Source organism: Amblyomma mixtum, chromosome 6 (assembly GCF_055824585.1).
Source record: "Amblyomma mixtum isolate Tamu chromosome 6, ASM5582458v1, whole genome shotgun sequence".
In the NCBI taxonomy this organism is placed as follows: domain Eukaryota; kingdom Metazoa; phylum Arthropoda; class Arachnida; order Ixodida; family Ixodidae; genus Amblyomma; species Amblyomma mixtum.
The window spans coordinates 115,732,975-115,750,077 of NC_143017.1; the positions used below are offsets into that span (position 1 = coordinate 115,732,975).

A 17,103-nucleotide genomic window follows, 5' to 3' on the forward strand; every position below is an offset into this window, starting at 1 on the left:
TACAATATTTTATGATGTCTTTTTCTGTGTGCATTTTGTGATATGCAGTGAAAAATCTGTTACGGCTATGCTCTGCAAATCATTTGTACTAATTAGCCGCGGAGAACCCATGTACGATTGCTTATGCTGCCACGCATAATTGGAGGCAGTGGGTGTGCCAGGCTGACCGTGCAGTTTTCTTCCAAGCCCCTGTAATTTTATAGGTAGATAAATCAATATGATATGAAATTATGTTTATGGCATCCGCTGAGACATCATGAGTACGGAATTTCAAACCAATCGCTAGAATTTCAATGCCGGTGAAAGGAAACAAAAGCCACTAGGCCTCAGGCGTATGCTTAAAAGCTTCGCAATGTAACCTTACATTGTCTCAGACAAGCGATGCCACCCATTTTGCTCTGTTCTCCATAATCAAGGAACACCATGCCAGAATAGAAACCACCCGCATTCAGTAGCCTTCTTGACTTTTTTCTCCTCTGTACCTTGCAGAAGCACAGCTTATGGCTTCCTCAGCGCAGCCAGTCGCTTGGCGGCGCTCCTGGGCAGCCTCACCTTTGGCCACTTCATCAGCCTGAGCCGGTCGGTGCCCATCCTGACCACCGCCGCCGTGCTTCTGGTCGGATGTCTAGCGTCGATACGCCTGCCAGAGACCAGGGACGTGCTCATGTGAGCACCGCATCTGCCATAGCGAGCCACGACGATGAGAAGTCAAAGTACGCATCTGCAAGCGCCCGCCCCATCCGCACACAAGAACAAGAGCGTGCGACAGCAGCGCTATGCCCAAGAAAGGTTACGCCACAGTTCATGCACCGGTATAATATCTGTTCAGCAGAGGACGCTGTGCCATGAACTAAGGAAGGCCTCGAGGAGCGCAGTCTTTTCACGAGGACTGCACCCCATGATGCTGCGTCAAAAAGGACTCCTCCGAATCTTTCCTTTCTTCGAGCGGTTTTTCCTCGAACGTCCTCTGCGCGAAACCTTGCCCGCTGCCATTCCGGTCTATTCGCATACTGGGCATCTCATGTGCTGAAAAGAGATTTCCAGTGAACAGTTCGTGGCCAAGGTGGATAGGTCCACTTCCAGCATCCAGAAACGAACACAGACGGCTTGGGCCATAGACCGTTTACAACAACGTGGAGCTTCACGAAATGAGGCTATCACCAACTTGCGATGAATGTGCACCCTCGCTGGAGCTGTTATGTGCAGATCCGTCTGTGATCCCTGGGATTACTTATGACCTTCGTGGAAGTCTTGCTCCAAGACGGATTCTTTTTTTTCCACAGCGTGGATGCCACAGACGGAGCTAGTCAGAAGGGAATACTCCTCACGTCCTCAATCAACGAGGGAATGAACGAAAGCCACTTTTACAACACAGCGACAATAGCACACAGCGTGAGCAAAGCACGTGTCTCCTTACTGTAAGCTGTTCACTTAGCATAACGTGCACATAGTCTAATGGAGCCATTCGATCGCAGGATATCTGATAATACGCACAGCAAGCGCAGAGGGGACAGCTTTTGCGCCTCTGCTCACTTGTCGCTTCTCGCGTAGAGGGCAACAGGTCAGATTAGTACATAAGTCAGCATTAGATACAAACAGAAGTTCTAGCATTCAACTGCATCTCGAGCGTGTGGTGAATATGTTCATCTGCATTTGCCACTGCTTTGTTATACAAAGAGGTGACACAAAGAAAGTATGCTTTCAGCAGATCAACGGACTTATGATGGCTAAACTTAACTTTTTTTCTTGATAACTTTTCATTTGGACGTTATATGTTTCTGTTTCTCTCTAGTTATGTGCAACTCACTGCGATGGTATGCAGAGGTTGTAGCTTACAAGGATAATGGTCACAGATTATGCACATAACTGCAAGCATTTAGGAGTTACAGGCTTTCTCAAAAGTTCCCAGGCCTTCTGCTTTTCTTTTGATTTGTACTGGGAGGCCCTTAAGGTAGCTCTTGCACTCTCAAGCTCTGGATGTGCAAGGACTGGAGTTCTCGTCGCGCAGAGATCTAGAGCACTGGAAGTTACCAAACGAAATCCATGGCCCAGTAGTATCCTCAATGGCCTCAGAACATTTTACCAAGATTCCTCGTGTTGATCGTGCTCAGTACAGTAAGCCTTGTGCAAATATATTGTGCACAGAACTCGCATCGATGTCACCACAATGCACGCCAATTGTTCAAACAGTGACTGATCCCATTGTGACATCAATGAGAAACGACCGACTTATCGAGGCATGTTAGGTTGCTCCGCATAACGAGTGTGCAGATGACGACAAGGTGTCATTCACGCATGGTGCAATCGGGAAATAAGTGCACCAGAGAACGTGACTTTGGCAAGCTTTGTGTCGATGCATGACAGAAAATGGCATGAGTTGTACAACTTGAAAGAATGTGAAACGTCTCCCAGGGAGGCATTTATGCTCCACATTCTGCACCTGTTGAACAGTTTGGGTAACAGGTCTGAAATTTGTTACTCTGCTTGCCAAACTAGCAAAGGACACGGCGTTGGAACTGATACGCTTGGGGTTCAGATTTCGATGTTTTCAAAGGCTGCCGTCAGAGTCATTTCTTTGCCACAACCATCTCCATCTTCCTACTAATGAGTAAGGAAGCTTCCAGGAAAACGAAAGCAGCTTTCTTGGCGAGAGTAACCACAATTTCGAAGGAGTGCAGACCACATATCTTCGTGAGAATTTACATATCACAGCGACGTATACGGCAGTTAAAGCAACAACCGGCTTATATGAAATCTAGGTACAATATTATCGGCACTAATTGATTAAAAATGATTAATTAATTGTGAGTAACTTATCTTTAGATTAAGTACGCATTGATGCTGTCTTGTCAAGTGAGTTCTTTCAGATAAAGCAGCTGCATGTGCTCTTCAGCAAAAACCTCAGCCGGCCAATGTAGCATGCGCTTTTGAAATACAAGAAAGAGAGTGAAGGTAAGCATGTACAACTTCTGAGTGCGCATTAATTTTTTTTTAGAAGCTTTCTCGTGAATGTAGAGGTCAGAAACGATACGTAATATGTGCATTTTCCATAGCTCATTATGCTACACTTCACAAAACCTAGGCTTGAAGACAGCTGGGACATTGCTTCCTGCACACTTCTTTATCTGAGTCCACGCTGAAACCATAGCTGGATCATCGCTTAAGAGGATGTGGCCGATCGACAAGCTGTTACCTCATGCATCCATGAAATTCATTTCCTCAGAACGCCAGTGTTCGCACCACCAATGCGTCTGAGTCAGGCAATACTCTGGACTGATGTCTAACTACAATGTTGTTGAGTATCAAAGTTGTTCACGGCTCTCGTCTTACCTAGTTGAGCGTGTTGATTGTAGACGCACTGTCGTTTGAAGCTGTTTGCTACTGCCTAAGTGGCCTATAGTCTTTTTTCCTCTCCCCCTCCCCCCTTCCCCATATTTACCTATGGACATGCGTGCTGCCACAGCACTCTCTGCTTGCATGGGTTAGCCATTTGTAATTTATGAGCAGGAGAAAAAACAAACTAAATCTCATTTTCTGCAATACATGCGCGACATATGAAAGTTTATGTTCGAGCAGCGAAAAATCTTGACCACCTTTTTGTCCTGGTCAGAAACTTCTTGTTTTTGCGATATTAAGCTGACCGAGCTTCTTTTGACTTCGAACGATAAGAAGCTAAACGGCAGTAGCCATGGTTTATATGTTGTGCAGCATGCGTCTCTAAAGGGACACACGCACTCCTTTGTTACATAACTTTTTCGAGTGGCAATGCCTTTACAGCGCTTCATAGCTAACGTCAGCAGGACATCCACGGGATGACTCACATTCACCCAAAGAACGTCACGTTTTTTGACATGGACGTTTTGGGTGAGCTGTAAATCTAGTAGACCTTCGTTGTCCGATCAGACGTACCGTCTTTGTCAAAAGCTTCCAGGGGACTGCATCTCTGAACAAAACAGTCGTCGAGCCATTTGCTGCAACTGTGCAATTTTGCTCTGTATGTCTTGGAAGGACCACGCGGGCCCACCCCCACTACAAGACTCCAGAAAAAGCTCTTGTGATAAAACTTCGGTGACATGCTGAGGGGCTCGAAAACTTCTGACAGAGGCAGCACCTGAATGCTGTACCCGGCAAACTGGCGGTACATCGTTAGCGAAAAATGTCACGTGCTTTGTAGGTTTCGGACTTTTTCTTTATATATCAGTAGCTGGAAGGATGACTACATTGCTTTCTATCAAGCACTATACTGCGTTTCTCAGACAAAAGCGAGTAAACAGTACAGCCGCGCGTGAGGTGCTAGCAAAACAAAGCATTACTCTAAGCAAACGTTACTTATTGTGACCCGAGCAGAAATACTGAAATCATATAGTTTCCAGTCGTCACTATCATTCAATGTAGACGAAGAAGCCAGATACAGTGTTCGGTAGACGCACCCCCGACGTTGCGGCGCACACCGCAGGCTACATGACGCAAAAGCCGTAGGCATGTCTTTTGTCTCGAAAGAAAATTTCATGAACCCTTAATGGCCAGCCTTTGAAACATGCTTTGGCTCAGAGAAATAGGCATTACAATCACTTAAGCACTGTAGACAACAGTGATTTCTATTCATACCCGGCCCTAATATCCGTGCCACACGCGCACAAGAAATGGCAGTAAATGCTTAGGTCTTAAGTTTGTTAATGCCATTATTTTAGAAGTTAGTGCTACTCGTTCAAATTTAATGCCATTATACGAAAGTGACGATCAACATAACACTTGCAAGGCAGTCAGAAATTTCACCCGAATATAAACAGTGCTAATGAGCACAATATCTCGGGAATGTTGTTCAAATGTAATACAAAAAATTTGCAGAAAATACCACTATTCTTGCTTCACAAGTCGAAAAAGTAGCCATAAACTCGTGTGTCAGCACACAAGCCGAGAGTATCTGTCAGAAGTGCTGGTAAAAATGGCGCTGTTCACTTCAAAATGCTGTAGAAATGCTTCATCTGACTGAAAGTTATGAATTAATCATTTGCTACTGGTTTGGAAGTTGTTACTATGCAGGAAGGAGCACCACGATGGAGAGAGGGGTCTATCCCCGACCATAGGGGGAAAGGATTATCCCCTTCCCTGCTTTGTCACACTAGTATGGTAATAAGAATGGGCCGACCCTGTTGGCTGGAAGGGGGTATTCTCTGAAAGAGAAAAGCTGCTGCGTTCTTAAGTCGTATCCGGCTATAAAAAAGTTTCATGCTTTTCTGCGTATGGGATGAGGACGAGTGTACACATTGCTCCGGCGAATGAGTTGTGGTGAAGTAAGGTAGGTCGAGAATGACACTGCACAACTTCCATTAAAACTTAATGCAGTAAGCACTTAATGGCATTAAATTTGCTCACGTGGCACGGGTATTACGGCTACCTATGCTCAACTCTTTATAGGTCTGGCTGAAGTAACCACAGAATAAAGAAAAAGTATTCCACCTTTCTCGAGGTCTTCTGCTGTCTAGCAGTTCATTCGCATGGCCGAATGTTTTCAAGCAGTACTTTTCTTCACTGGATTCATTGCAGTGAATAGATTTTGCGACTGTTGAAGCGATTTGCTTTTTCCTTTTTAATTTGGTCTGACAGGAATTACTGTTGCCATAATCAGTGTAGAGCTCACAGAAAAAGCTAGCCACAAAAATTCCATCACAACAAAAGAAGAGACGAGTGAATTTTCCCAGCCACAAATCCACTAGTCACAAATCAACACTTTGGCTTCGGGCATTATGCAGAATCCTTGCAAGGTGCCCTGCTCAGTAGACTTGAACACAAATCCAAATATTGCAAGAAACAAGCATACAAGCTCGCCTTGCTGGCTGATGTTTTGCACTCAATGTGTAAATAAGACGTGTATATTTTCATGCATTGTTTGTGATCGTTGTTTGAGGTGTTGTGCAGAGGCAAAGCATTCAGCAAGGCTGAGCAGTAGTCACTTTGACAAAACATTCGTCTCAGTGAATTAACAGTTCGAAGTGCTGGCCACATTCGAGGCTATAACTATAAACTGTGTTTGATTAATTACAGGAAATAGAACCCCTCCAGGGTGCCATTCCTCTGCGCCCGACTGGTCTGTCCTGGTTTGTGATGGAACGTTGTTGAAATAGTGTCTAGTGGGGTCCCGTGCCATGTTTGTGACTGTTGCTGTAATGTATAGTTTACATATGACATTGTCTTTGCACAAAAACAGAAGCGAGAAGAAACAAATCGAAGAATTGTGTACACATCTTTGGCAACACTCGCTGCACGCACACATGTGTATACGTACGTCCGTACATATCCTGCTGTACATGATTAGTGTATTAAAGAAATTGACTGCATATTATTTAGGACAGATGTGGTGGTGTCTGTCTTATTTCTTCTGCTTGTGCTAGTGCATTTGTGAGCTTGTGTCTCACTAGTAGAGAGGTGGCTCTCAAGAATGAAGCCCAACTCTGAAAGCAGCGTTAGACAGACTCTATTCTGTGACCCGAAGATGCGTAGATGCGCTTTGGATATGACAGTGGTTAGGTAGCCTTTCATGTGAGCATAGGCGTATACGTACTTACCCTGATGTGAATTTGGCAAGTGCTCAGTAGCATTCGTATCTCAACTCAACCACTCAGCTCTTGAGCTGCATATGCGGCTGTCTAAATTTGCCCGTTTGGGCACAGCCATATTATCACTAGGCAGCAGCTTACCAGCTAACGGATTTCAGGGGGCACCTTACTGGGCAAGCATAAGTCGAAAATGCAGGTGCGGTCAGTCGAGCTGTAAATAGTAAAAAAGCCTGTAGGTCTTCATGACAAGTCCAAAAAGGATGATGCTTTCCTTTTTAATGAATTGCACTGTGTAGTCAACTGCCTTCAAGGAAGTTGTGCACTAGGCCCCGACGCCACCAGTAGCAAAATATTTTTTCAACTTGCCACGTGAGAGCAAGTTACTCTTCAGGTCCTTCAACAACAAATGGGAAACAGGCGATATGCCGCCCTCGAAACAGTTGGACAAACGTCTCCGCATCGCCAGGTGTCATACTGCATGGCTGCTAAGACCTTCTGCGTAACTGTGATAAACTTGTTCACATCAGGCAACCATGGTGGCATCACGGAAGCAGGGCAGTGTGTGACCCATTTCCGAATGCACCTCTGTGCTTAAGCCCTTGCCCTGATCTAGAAAACACAACACTAACGTGCTTACAGATCATCAACACTGTTAATATTTCTCAGCGTTTTGAAGGCATACTTCGTAGATCAAAACTATGTTACTGATCGAGCGCTTCATCTGAAAGTTACGAGATATCTCCGCTTTATGCTCGCATCCCCCAATGATTAGACTGGAACTAGGGAAGGTAATGTTAAAGGGACACTGAGGAGAAATTGAAGTTGGCTTGTATCGACAGAATACCAGCTCCTGATTACAAAAAACGCCACTCATACTGACAACAAAGCTCTTGTAACGCAGAAAAGAGCAAGAACCAAAATACAGGTATCGCCGCCACAGGCCAAACTCGCAAGTACAAGCGTGATGACGTCATAGGACAAAGCAGTGTTGCTAGAACCAATGGTTCTAGCAACTCTAGGACCCGAGAAGCCACAAATCACTGAGGCGCAGCTAATGCATGCGCAAATCTCCTTGACGTCGCCAGATGGCGCCACGTGCCCGGCAGCTACGCGCGCGCCTGAAGCATCAGGACCAATCAGCGTCTGCTCACCGGCGTTGGGGCGGCTCCCGGTATTCCGCTAGCGGTAACAATGTACACGGCAACATTGGTACACGGTATGCTAAAGGAACTATACTAACGGTGTCTATTTGCGAGAACTTCGTTGACGACTTCGAGAGCGGGATCCATCGTAACGCTGGCAAAAGGCCGGTGCGAACGTAAACGAAGTGACGGTAGCGACGGCCGCAATAGCCGATAGATGCCTTCAACGCGCGGCCGGCGGTAGATTTCTTTTAGGCTGCTGCTAGGCCGCACTGCTGGCCGCAGAAATCACGGAGTCTGCGTCACGTCATGTGCACGTCATGTTTCACGTCACTTAGTCCTGTGTCGTCATAGGAGAATCCCAAGTTTGAATCAGAGCGGCGGGAAAAACTTTTTCAACTTAGAATCCAAATTTCTTAGAAATAAATGCATCTTTCGCTGCCGGCCAAGTGACAACAAAGCCATGACATGCCGAACTATCGGATTTTGCTATAAAAAAAAGATTAATACTGCTCTCCTCACTGTCCCTTTAAGGTGTGCAGGAAGGCAGCCTCTAATTCGTTGTTAAAAGTAGGTCGCCGGGCTGGGTTGCCCGATGCCGTTGAATAAAGCTTGCTCATGGCTTGCGCGTCTTCTTATAATGGCGTATGTTTTGTTTATCTCGTTGCCAGCGCAAGCCATTGCATGGCATTAATGGCCCTACGGTTTGTTCCACATACTATGCAGGCCAAGCATCTGGAGTACCGAAAGAATCTCAATTTGTTCCGTCTGCAATAATGGAGGCGTACGCACACGCAAAGTAATTTTGAAAGGACCGGCCACATAAATAGCGGGCCATACGTATTAGCCTGTACTCCACGCGACTCAAGCCAACTCTTGCCGTTTTGGTCCATGAGGTTCATCCGCCTCGTTTTCGTAAGATATTCAACGTGCTTTTTTTTTTCTGCTGTGGATATACACTCCTCTGAGACAGCTAGGTGAAGTAATTTGCTGGCATTCTTTGTTAACCAAATACTGTCTCTCACTAACAATCTCATTAAGAGCCAATTAATAGGACGACATAGGCGAGGTTTCAAGTGCCGCCGACGTATATTGCGGAAGCTTTCAACACTCGCATCGAACAGCCACCATGTAGCTGAATATACGCACTATCGGGGTCAAAAGTAACCTCCCCCCCACCTCGTCCAAGGAGCCGCAATGCATGCAGCACGATGAGAGAGGGAAAGGAGGGGAAGTACTGTGCCACTCCCGACAGGAGTGCACCGTCAGGTGACGCCCGCACGCAGTGCGGCATAATGAAGTGTGGCATGGTTTGGAATCTGGAGGGGCAACATCGCTAGTGCATACACCAACCGAATATGTCATGCCTGCCAATGCACGCCCATATCTTCTGCAGCCCACACAGGCTTCGGAACCTACAAAATGGTTCTTGCTGGAATAATGCCGCAGAGGACATGGACAGCTGTTCCAAAAATTAAGATTCGATTTCTAGGCGCTTTAACCATTACAGGCCGGCGCAAGAAAAAGGGTGTGGTGGCGATTTCTTCACGAGTACCCGTTCGGGTTGGCTTCGCCGCAAGCTCACGAACACGTGGGCCACAACACCTCCTTGCATGACAGAAGTGTCTTGTGAAGAATGCATGCGTCAGCCCAAAGGTGGCCAGCTTCCGGGTCAATTGAAATTGTCTTACGCTTTCGTTTTCCTCCACTTGGTCCTGAGAAACTAGTGGGACCGCAATACCGTTAAGCACACCAAGCATACTTTCCATTGGCTTTAACCATGTGACCAGGCTGCAAAAACGGAAACTGATGTGCCCATATAGAACCATGCAGAGAAGCAGAGCCCGCTAGCAGAGGGCAGTGTACAGTGAGGAGGTTGGTGGACGGGGCAGCTGCAATTCGGCACATCGAAGTGGTAAGGAAGTACACCGTTACAAATTGACATCTTCAATGCGAAATTGCTAGTGGGGTTCATTAAAGGTTTGTTATATCCCGCTGCAGAAAAATTATATTGCGTAAAAACATGATATCAAACACACGTACTTCCATGGGAGCTTTCTAGAGGAATGGCAATTACTGCGTTATATCCATATAGCGTTACAAATCGTTTCATTACAGTGCGGTTCGACTGTACTGCAAAAAGGTATGTTGTTGGACAAGTCGGCACATCGTCAAATGAACAGCGCATTACTCCCTGCACACTGCTACTACTACTACTGCGTAAAAATAATAACAGGCTGCAATAGCATTTAACATGGGTATTCAGCTATACATCTGATTTTAGTTCCCCCGAGTTCCCCATCTCATCCCACTCACCAGGGGTACTCAGTAACCATGACAATGAAAAGCGTAGAAAAGCATCCCTAGTGAACATCGGCCGAAATCACTGCGCACGGAAATTAGCTGCATTTGTCCTCACATGGTTCTGAACAGGGTTGGAAACTGCCATTCTCTCAAAAGTTTTGCCACTGCAAGGCCAAAAAATGTCAGATGACAGAAAATACCTCGCGCCAGCGAGCGCGCCGATGTATTCTACTCCATAACCCAGTGGTCACGAAGAATGAGTTGCATGAATATTCATAGACTTTCGCATCTGCAGCGGGAAGATGCTGCCTTAAACTACAAATCGTGGCAATGCCCCGAGTGACAACCCATCTCTTGTGAGAAATTTTGTTTTATCCCACATAATACTCTACCTACTACTCTCATTTCCATCTATATTTACAAGTCAATGGTAGAAATGATAACAGGCTTCTTGTAGCAGCTTTTGCAGCAGAAGATATCAAAATTTGTAGCAGAAATGTCAGCTTTTGTAGCAGAAAAAAAAATGCAATCTGTAGCTAGATTTCAGCTCTTTCAACACATTAAAAAATATATGTATCAAAATTTTCGGCCTCGGATGATGATGATGATAAAAGCCACTGCCCGGGCATGCTCAACCATGGCCTTTGGGGCCTGTAGGTCACAGCAGCTGAGCATGGTCGCCTCCCAGTCCTTCTGGGGTGGGGTTGGGCTGAGGGGGGATAGCAGGGTTGGAGGGCAAGACCCACACCATGTGGTAGATATCCGAAGACTTCTACGCACAGTGCGGACAGCTGCCCGAGAAAGAAGGGTACAAGTGTTTGAGAGCTGCCGGCCACAGCAGAGTAATAGTATACACGCGGAGCAGTAGACGCCACTCCTCCGCCTTTGAGAGACCTTTACACGGGTGGGGATAAAGGCCATGGCCAGATCGGTATCGGTCTCTGAGCTGGCAAGTTCAGGTATTCAACTTAGAATAATGGAAAGCTGGGCTAGTTTGAACTATACAAGATAGCACTAAACAACGAAGACAAGGGAGAAGAGGACAAGACAGGCACTATCTTGCAACTCATCTTGCCTGTCTTGTCCTCTACTGTGTCCTCTACTGTGCATTTTTTTACTGTGATCTTAATGAATACCTGAACTATACATTATAGCACTAAACAACGAAGACAAGGAAGAAGAGGACAAGACAGGCAAGATGAGTTGCAAGATAGTGCCTGTCTTGTCCTCTTCTCCCTTGTCTTCGTTGTTTAGCGCTATAATGTATAGTTCAGGTATTCATTAAAGGTGCACTGAAGAGGAATCTGAACTCGTCTTTTTGCCGCGGGAACTCGATCTACACGTTCTGAGCATTCTTAGAAACTTCCAATTTATTGCCCTGTGTGGCTGATTTTCTTAATTAAATCGAATTAACGTCCGGCTCCCGCCTTTTTTTTAATTCCCCCTCGTACGGTGGGCGGAGTCGACCAACGCGTGGAGTGCCTTGCAGCCAGCTCCGTGGAGGCTTTGCTTTCATTTTATTTTGTTTTTTAGGTTTCCGTGAATAAATAGTTTCATTCGAAGATAATATAGCCACAAAATAAGCCTGCAGAAATAAAAATACGTGTGGACTATTTGCTTCTACGGACTACTACGTATTACTCCGTCTATGGCAGAGCGGCAAGCCGCCGCCGTACCGGGGAAGCACGTGGACGTTCACGCGCAAAGGCTCCACTCTTCGTCGGCAGGCAACCTCGTGTCGAAACATGTTCCCGTCCGCTCGTCCCATCTGGCCTCGGAGCTTCCCTCTTGCCCTAGCGTGAGCAATTGTTTGCTCGTAACCATGCTGGTGAGTCGGATCTCCTCGATTCCTCAGCGTATTTTGTTGCTAGCTGGCGTTATTGTTGTTGTAGCAATAAATGCCTTGTTTGTGTCAGCCAGTGTGTCATTCCTTTGTTCCCGCAGAGCAAGGCCCGCCGTGGTCAGCGTGTGCTCGGTAGCGTACGCGACCACGGGGTGGGGTCCGCACGGTTTTGAACTGTGTCAGCCGCGATTAAGCGGGAGAACGTATTTATCTCCCCAATTAAACCCCACAATGTATACTGAAAACACTGGAGCATTGCTGATGAAAGTAACAACAGTTATGTGCAAAACATGCACACTGCTTGTGACTGTGCAGCAGTAAATGCACTGCAATATGTAAACCCAAAGGCAACCTGTAGTCAAGTACATCCTACAGGTACCATTGCAGACAAAGATCTCCAAGACCAAAAAACTATCAAGTGGACACGCTGGCCCAAGTTAGAGCGGGCAATTATTTTTCACAGACATTTCCTCGAGTTGGTGGCTCCCTTGGATACATGTCTAGCACTTTCACACCTGGCTGAGACCAATCCCACTAGAGCTTTCAAGTATGGCAACTCTGCTACATGTTCTTACTTAAATCCTGACAAATGTGTTTGTCTATCATATGCCAGATGGCACTGCATGCATCTGTATATAAATTGCAGTGAACAAATCTGTTCCTAATAAAGAAAAAGAAAGTAAACAACAACACTTAATTGGAACACTGCCATATAATTTCCCAATTATGAAATGAGAAAGCAGTTTAGCTTCTCATTAGCGATTGAATGTTTTCTGAATACGAAGGGTATCACTGGTAGCAGCACATTTCAGATCAAGAACCTCAACCACACCTCAAAAATCAGCTCAGCATCAAGCAGGTTTAGGTTTGATCGCAACTGAAACTGGCTGTGTAGCGATGGTGGATCTGCACCAATTCAGGAGGGATTTTATGGGCGCAGGGGGGGGTTAGGGGGTGGCGCTTACCCCCTCTGCCCCGCCGCCAGGCAAGAGAACCATGCCGACCCCCCATTTTTTCAGTGAAAAAAAGTACAGAAAATGCATGGTATAAACAGGCACGCCCCCTCCAAGAGTGACTCCTAAATCCGCCCCTGAACCACTCTCGATCCTAATTAATTCATTTGGGATCAAAAGTATTTATATCACAGAGGTACTAGTGAATGTTAGCGAACACAAAAGTTTAAACCATAACTAGTGTCTCAAAGCTTGTTGGTATTTAAGTGGAAACTAGAGTTTTTGTCAGCCAATCAAGGCCATGATCATAGGCGCACTCTTCATTGCTACCAGACACATTTCTCCATTACTAAATATCGTTAGGCATGTAAACCAATCAGCTTAGCTATATAAGGCAGATTAGATGTAATGTCACGTGAATGGCTTCTGCAATAAAAGTTGAGGGCAAGAGTTTAATACGTCATGATTTTTGTGCACACAATCTTGAGTATCTAAGTATGCGTTGCAGCTTCTAATGCAATGCCAAAATGTTGCAAGAAGAGGTAAAGCTGCCTGTATTCCATGCAAACTCAACCCAGTATTTGTGCATGCTAGTAATGCAGTACAAACTGCTATAAGCAACACTGACAAAGGACATGACAGCCTTCACATCAATAAAAATCATGAAAAGCAAGAGTGCATTACTGTACGTGGGAGGCTGAGTGCAAATTGCAAGGCATATTTCGTAGATATTTTGCAATAATATTTGAACCACTTCACAAATGCTTTGAGTAAAAAGGAAGAATGCTCATTTATTGGAGGGTACCATGGGGGCAATAATATACAGGGGCGGAGGTAAGCTGTGGCCTTTGGAACTTCTTAGGACCCTCTGAAAAAAAAAAAAACACAAACATACATCAGCATTACTTAGTTCTGAATATGAAAGTGTGCCTCATATCAAAAGCTAGCATAAATGAAATATAAAAGGTAATAAAAACAATGCATTTACTAACTGTCAGAGGACTTCCTGACATGGAAAGAAGATAGCTTGCTAAAGCACAGTTAGCATCTGCAGCAAGCATGCTGCCTGACCCAGCACAAGAACATTCCGCTAAAAACTGAGTTGCCTCAAAGTGCTGAAGACTGCGAAAAACTTCGAAGCGCCAACCTCAATCACAGAAGTACGGTGGGTGTCAGAGGGATGACAGAAATTCGCCTATAAGTAGCATAAATATTGCACTTGGCACTTTTTTCACATTCTGACAAACAGCACAAATGCATAATTCAGCATATGTAAGTCTGCTTTTCTCAACAGCACATATGTGGCAAAGCTTCAATTTGGGGACAGTAGTTGCATTACAAGCACCAAGCAAACTTCAGTACCCCCAATGACCCTGAACAGTTCCTGTTTAACGTAACGTTTAATGTAAGAACGGAAAGTAATATAATGGAAAATATTACAACAGCATTACTTTTCCATAAAATTAGCAACTGCGAAGTTCTTTACAGGGGCAAAACAAGCAAAAAAAAAGACTTCTGTGTGGGTTTTCACAACCGTGTAAGAGGAATTTAGATACAAAGCTGATGTGCACAGCTCAACATAAAAGACTGTGTGAAAGACAGAAGTGATGCCAGTAGTCCTTATGACTGAATTCAGCATGTTGCCTTTGTGGGCTAAGTGGAACTAACCAACAAATGCCATATTTAAAAACTGCCTTTCAGGTCTGCCTAAATAAATTTGATTTTTTCACAAGGTACCAATCTACCAACTGCAACGAATTAGAACATACCTTTCAAAGTCTGTTTTTATAATCCCTTCAACTGCTATATGAAGAAATCGAGCTTACAAAGCGCCAAGATTACGGCATTACTTTAATGAACTGCAGTGCATTGTTGCTGAATACTTCTACAAGCTTTGCGAGAAGCAGGAATTAGGTTTCTACTGTACATGTTTCCGTTATATGCAGCAGTTAGAAAATAAGCAAAAGATGCAAAAAGGTACGAATATTTTTAAAGCCCTTATGAAATATTATTAATAATACTCTCGTACCAAACACGCTAAAAGGAAATGTTTTTCAGGAGGGCGGAAAGCTTAAAAGAGATGGCAGGTTTGTAAGATATCAAAAAAGTGGCAACCAAGAATTAAGTCTACAAAGCACATATCACAGCAGAAGATTTAAAGCATCATGCCGAAACAATCTGCTAGATACATTTAGAATACACGGGACTGGAAAAACAGTAAACAGGTCATGCCTCAGACCTCCGCAAGAATTACACTGGTCCCTTGTTTCTGAAAAAAAATGCCTGATCTGAAAAAGCCTGCAAGCATGACAATGCAAGAACTCATATAATTAAAGAAACCATAAAAAAAAATTGGTTTCTGCACTTATTCTATGTAATTATTGGTTCCTAACAAAGTTGAAGAAAAGACTTTTGCAAACATTCCAGACTTCTGCTGAAACAACGTTGCTGCAACGTTACTCCAACCTTAATTTTACTCGAACAACGTTACTCCAGCCTTAATTATTAAATCCTAGAGTAACCGCCGGAGTCGCTCAGTGATTAGGGCCTCTCGGCTACTGAGCTGGAGGGCCCGGGTCCAACATCGGCAGCGTTTTGATGGAGGCAAAAGGCACCCGTGTGCTGCGCAAGCCAGCGCATGTTAAACGTCAGAAGGTCAAAATTAATCCAAAGCCCTCCACTATGCAGTCCCTCAGAATCGATGTGTCACTTTAAAGCATTAAACACCACAACTTAAAATTTTTAATCCTCTACTGTTCCTCCAAAATGGCGCTACTGCCTCACTGAAAGTACCATCTTCACCTAAAATAACCAGGCTGCATGATTTGCTTCTCAGCCGCACAGTGCAGCACTTATGCCACCCCTCAAACTCATCCACCATCAGGTGGGGAGAAACCTTGTCTTTACCTTTTGAGACCGTTTTATCTCTAGGGGTTCCGTAAGGGCTCCACTATACAAGTGAGAAGCAAACCATGCAGCAGCCTGGTTACTTCAGGCAAAGATAGTAAACCTCCAAAGGGGAAAGTGGCCAACACCAGCAGCAGCCACATTAGCAAATGTGAAGGTACCCTGCCAATACAATCGATACCAGGAACAAAACTGCTTAAGCCAGCAATACAAGAATTTTACAGACTTTCACGAAGCCAATCGGGCCTAATTTTCACTATCTGCTATTTCATGCATTTTCTCAGCACACCTAAATCGACAAGTGTATCCCTGCAGCTTGCTAACACACAGCTCGCCCTTTCCACGAAATGAGTATTTGCTCGAACTTCGCACAGGACTTAAAACCAAAGTATGAGGTGTGTTCACAAGTGTTTCTAATACTTACACAATAATGTTGTTGATGGGGATGTGTATGAGCTTGACAAAGAATCCGATGAATCCCATAATGGCAAACCCAATGGCTGTGGCCATAGCAATCTTCTGGAATTCTGTGGTCGAAAAAACAAAACTGGGTCAGCTGGTTCCGGTAACACAACAGGAAATCAAATGTAGGCACACTTGAAAACGCTTTTGTGATGCCTGCCTCTCCCCATTTAAAACTATTTACGAATTTAATGGGTTTATGGTCGCAATCGTGAATGTGACGCATCATAGGGCATCCAGCTGCTCTCAGCAGTGTACAATCTTTGAACCGGTTGGACCGGTCATTCCCTTGCCAAGATTTAAGATGGCCATCTTTACTGACTAGGTTGAAATCTGTACAGCACTTGTTCTGTGGACGCAGAGTTTACACACCAAATTTCGGTAAGAGTTCAAGCTGTAACGACAATCTGAGAACCCAAGAAACAGGACGTACCCTTACGGTCCGGCTTAGTACAACGTTTGATGAGCCTGATGGAGTCCTTTGACAGCTGCTTGAACGGGTCGATGAATGCCATAACCTGATCCATGGCTTTCTGTAGAAAAAGCAATGCGGGGTTAAGCGAACACGACAGTCAAAAACGGTCGTCAAACGCCTCTAAGTCCACCAACGAGGGTGACCTCTGCGCAAAGTTTTCCGCAACTCAAAGTCACAATACAGTTGTCAAAGTGAACTCCGCAGCAAGCAAATCAAGTGATATAAGTTCTGAAGGCAACACCTCACCTTCTGTATGTGCGCAGTCCGCGGACGTCAAACGGATCTAAGCAGGACGACGAGCAACGCCAACTGTGCCAGCCACAAGTCCTGCGCTGGAAAGGGCTTCCACAACTTGCGCTACACGGCTTGTTGCGTTGGTGCCACGAGTTATCTACTCTCGTCCTCTCGTTTCTAGGCGGGCCAGTCACCGAGATGCATTGTGGGAAGTTAAATGGTGCCC

The 17,103-nt window shown here is 45.1% G+C and overlaps 2 protein-coding genes across 4 annotated transcripts in view; one reads left to right on the forward strand and one right to left on the reverse strand.

Moving 5' to 3' along the window:
- The window catches only part of LOC149340136 (synaptic vesicle glycoprotein 2C-like), a 188,418-nt gene extending 182,064 nt beyond the window's left edge, over positions 1–6,354 (forward strand). For both annotated transcript variants that reach the window (XM_089548892.1, XM_089548891.1), the window contains one exon: positions 490–6,354. In XM_089548892.1, the coding sequence (XP_089405018.1) occupies positions 490–670 (181 nt within the window). In that variant the 3' untranslated portion in view covers positions 671–6,354. The remainder of the gene's footprint in view (positions 1–489) is intronic.
- Positions 6,355–13,570: 7,216 nt separating this feature from the next.
- Positions 13,571–17,048, reverse strand: LOC149340138 (protein transport protein Sec61 subunit gamma). Of its 2 annotated transcripts, XM_089548894.1 has the most exons (4): positions 16,890–17,048; positions 16,602–16,701; positions 16,131–16,233; positions 13,571–13,667 (listed from the first exon to the last, which is right to left on the reverse strand). In XM_089548894.1, the coding sequence occupies exons 2-4, from the start codon at positions 16,693–16,695 to the stop codon at positions 13,658–13,660; spliced, it is 207 nt and encodes a 68-aa protein (XP_089405020.1). In that variant the 5' UTR covers positions 16,696–16,701; positions 16,890–17,048; the 3' UTR covers positions 13,571–13,657. The 2 variants fall into 2 exon arrangements, with proteins under 2 accessions (XP_089405020.1, XP_089405021.1); XM_089548895.1 differs by lacking the exon at positions 13,571–13,667 and having other exon boundaries at positions 16,127–16,233.
- Positions 17,049–17,103: the final 55 nt, after the last annotated feature.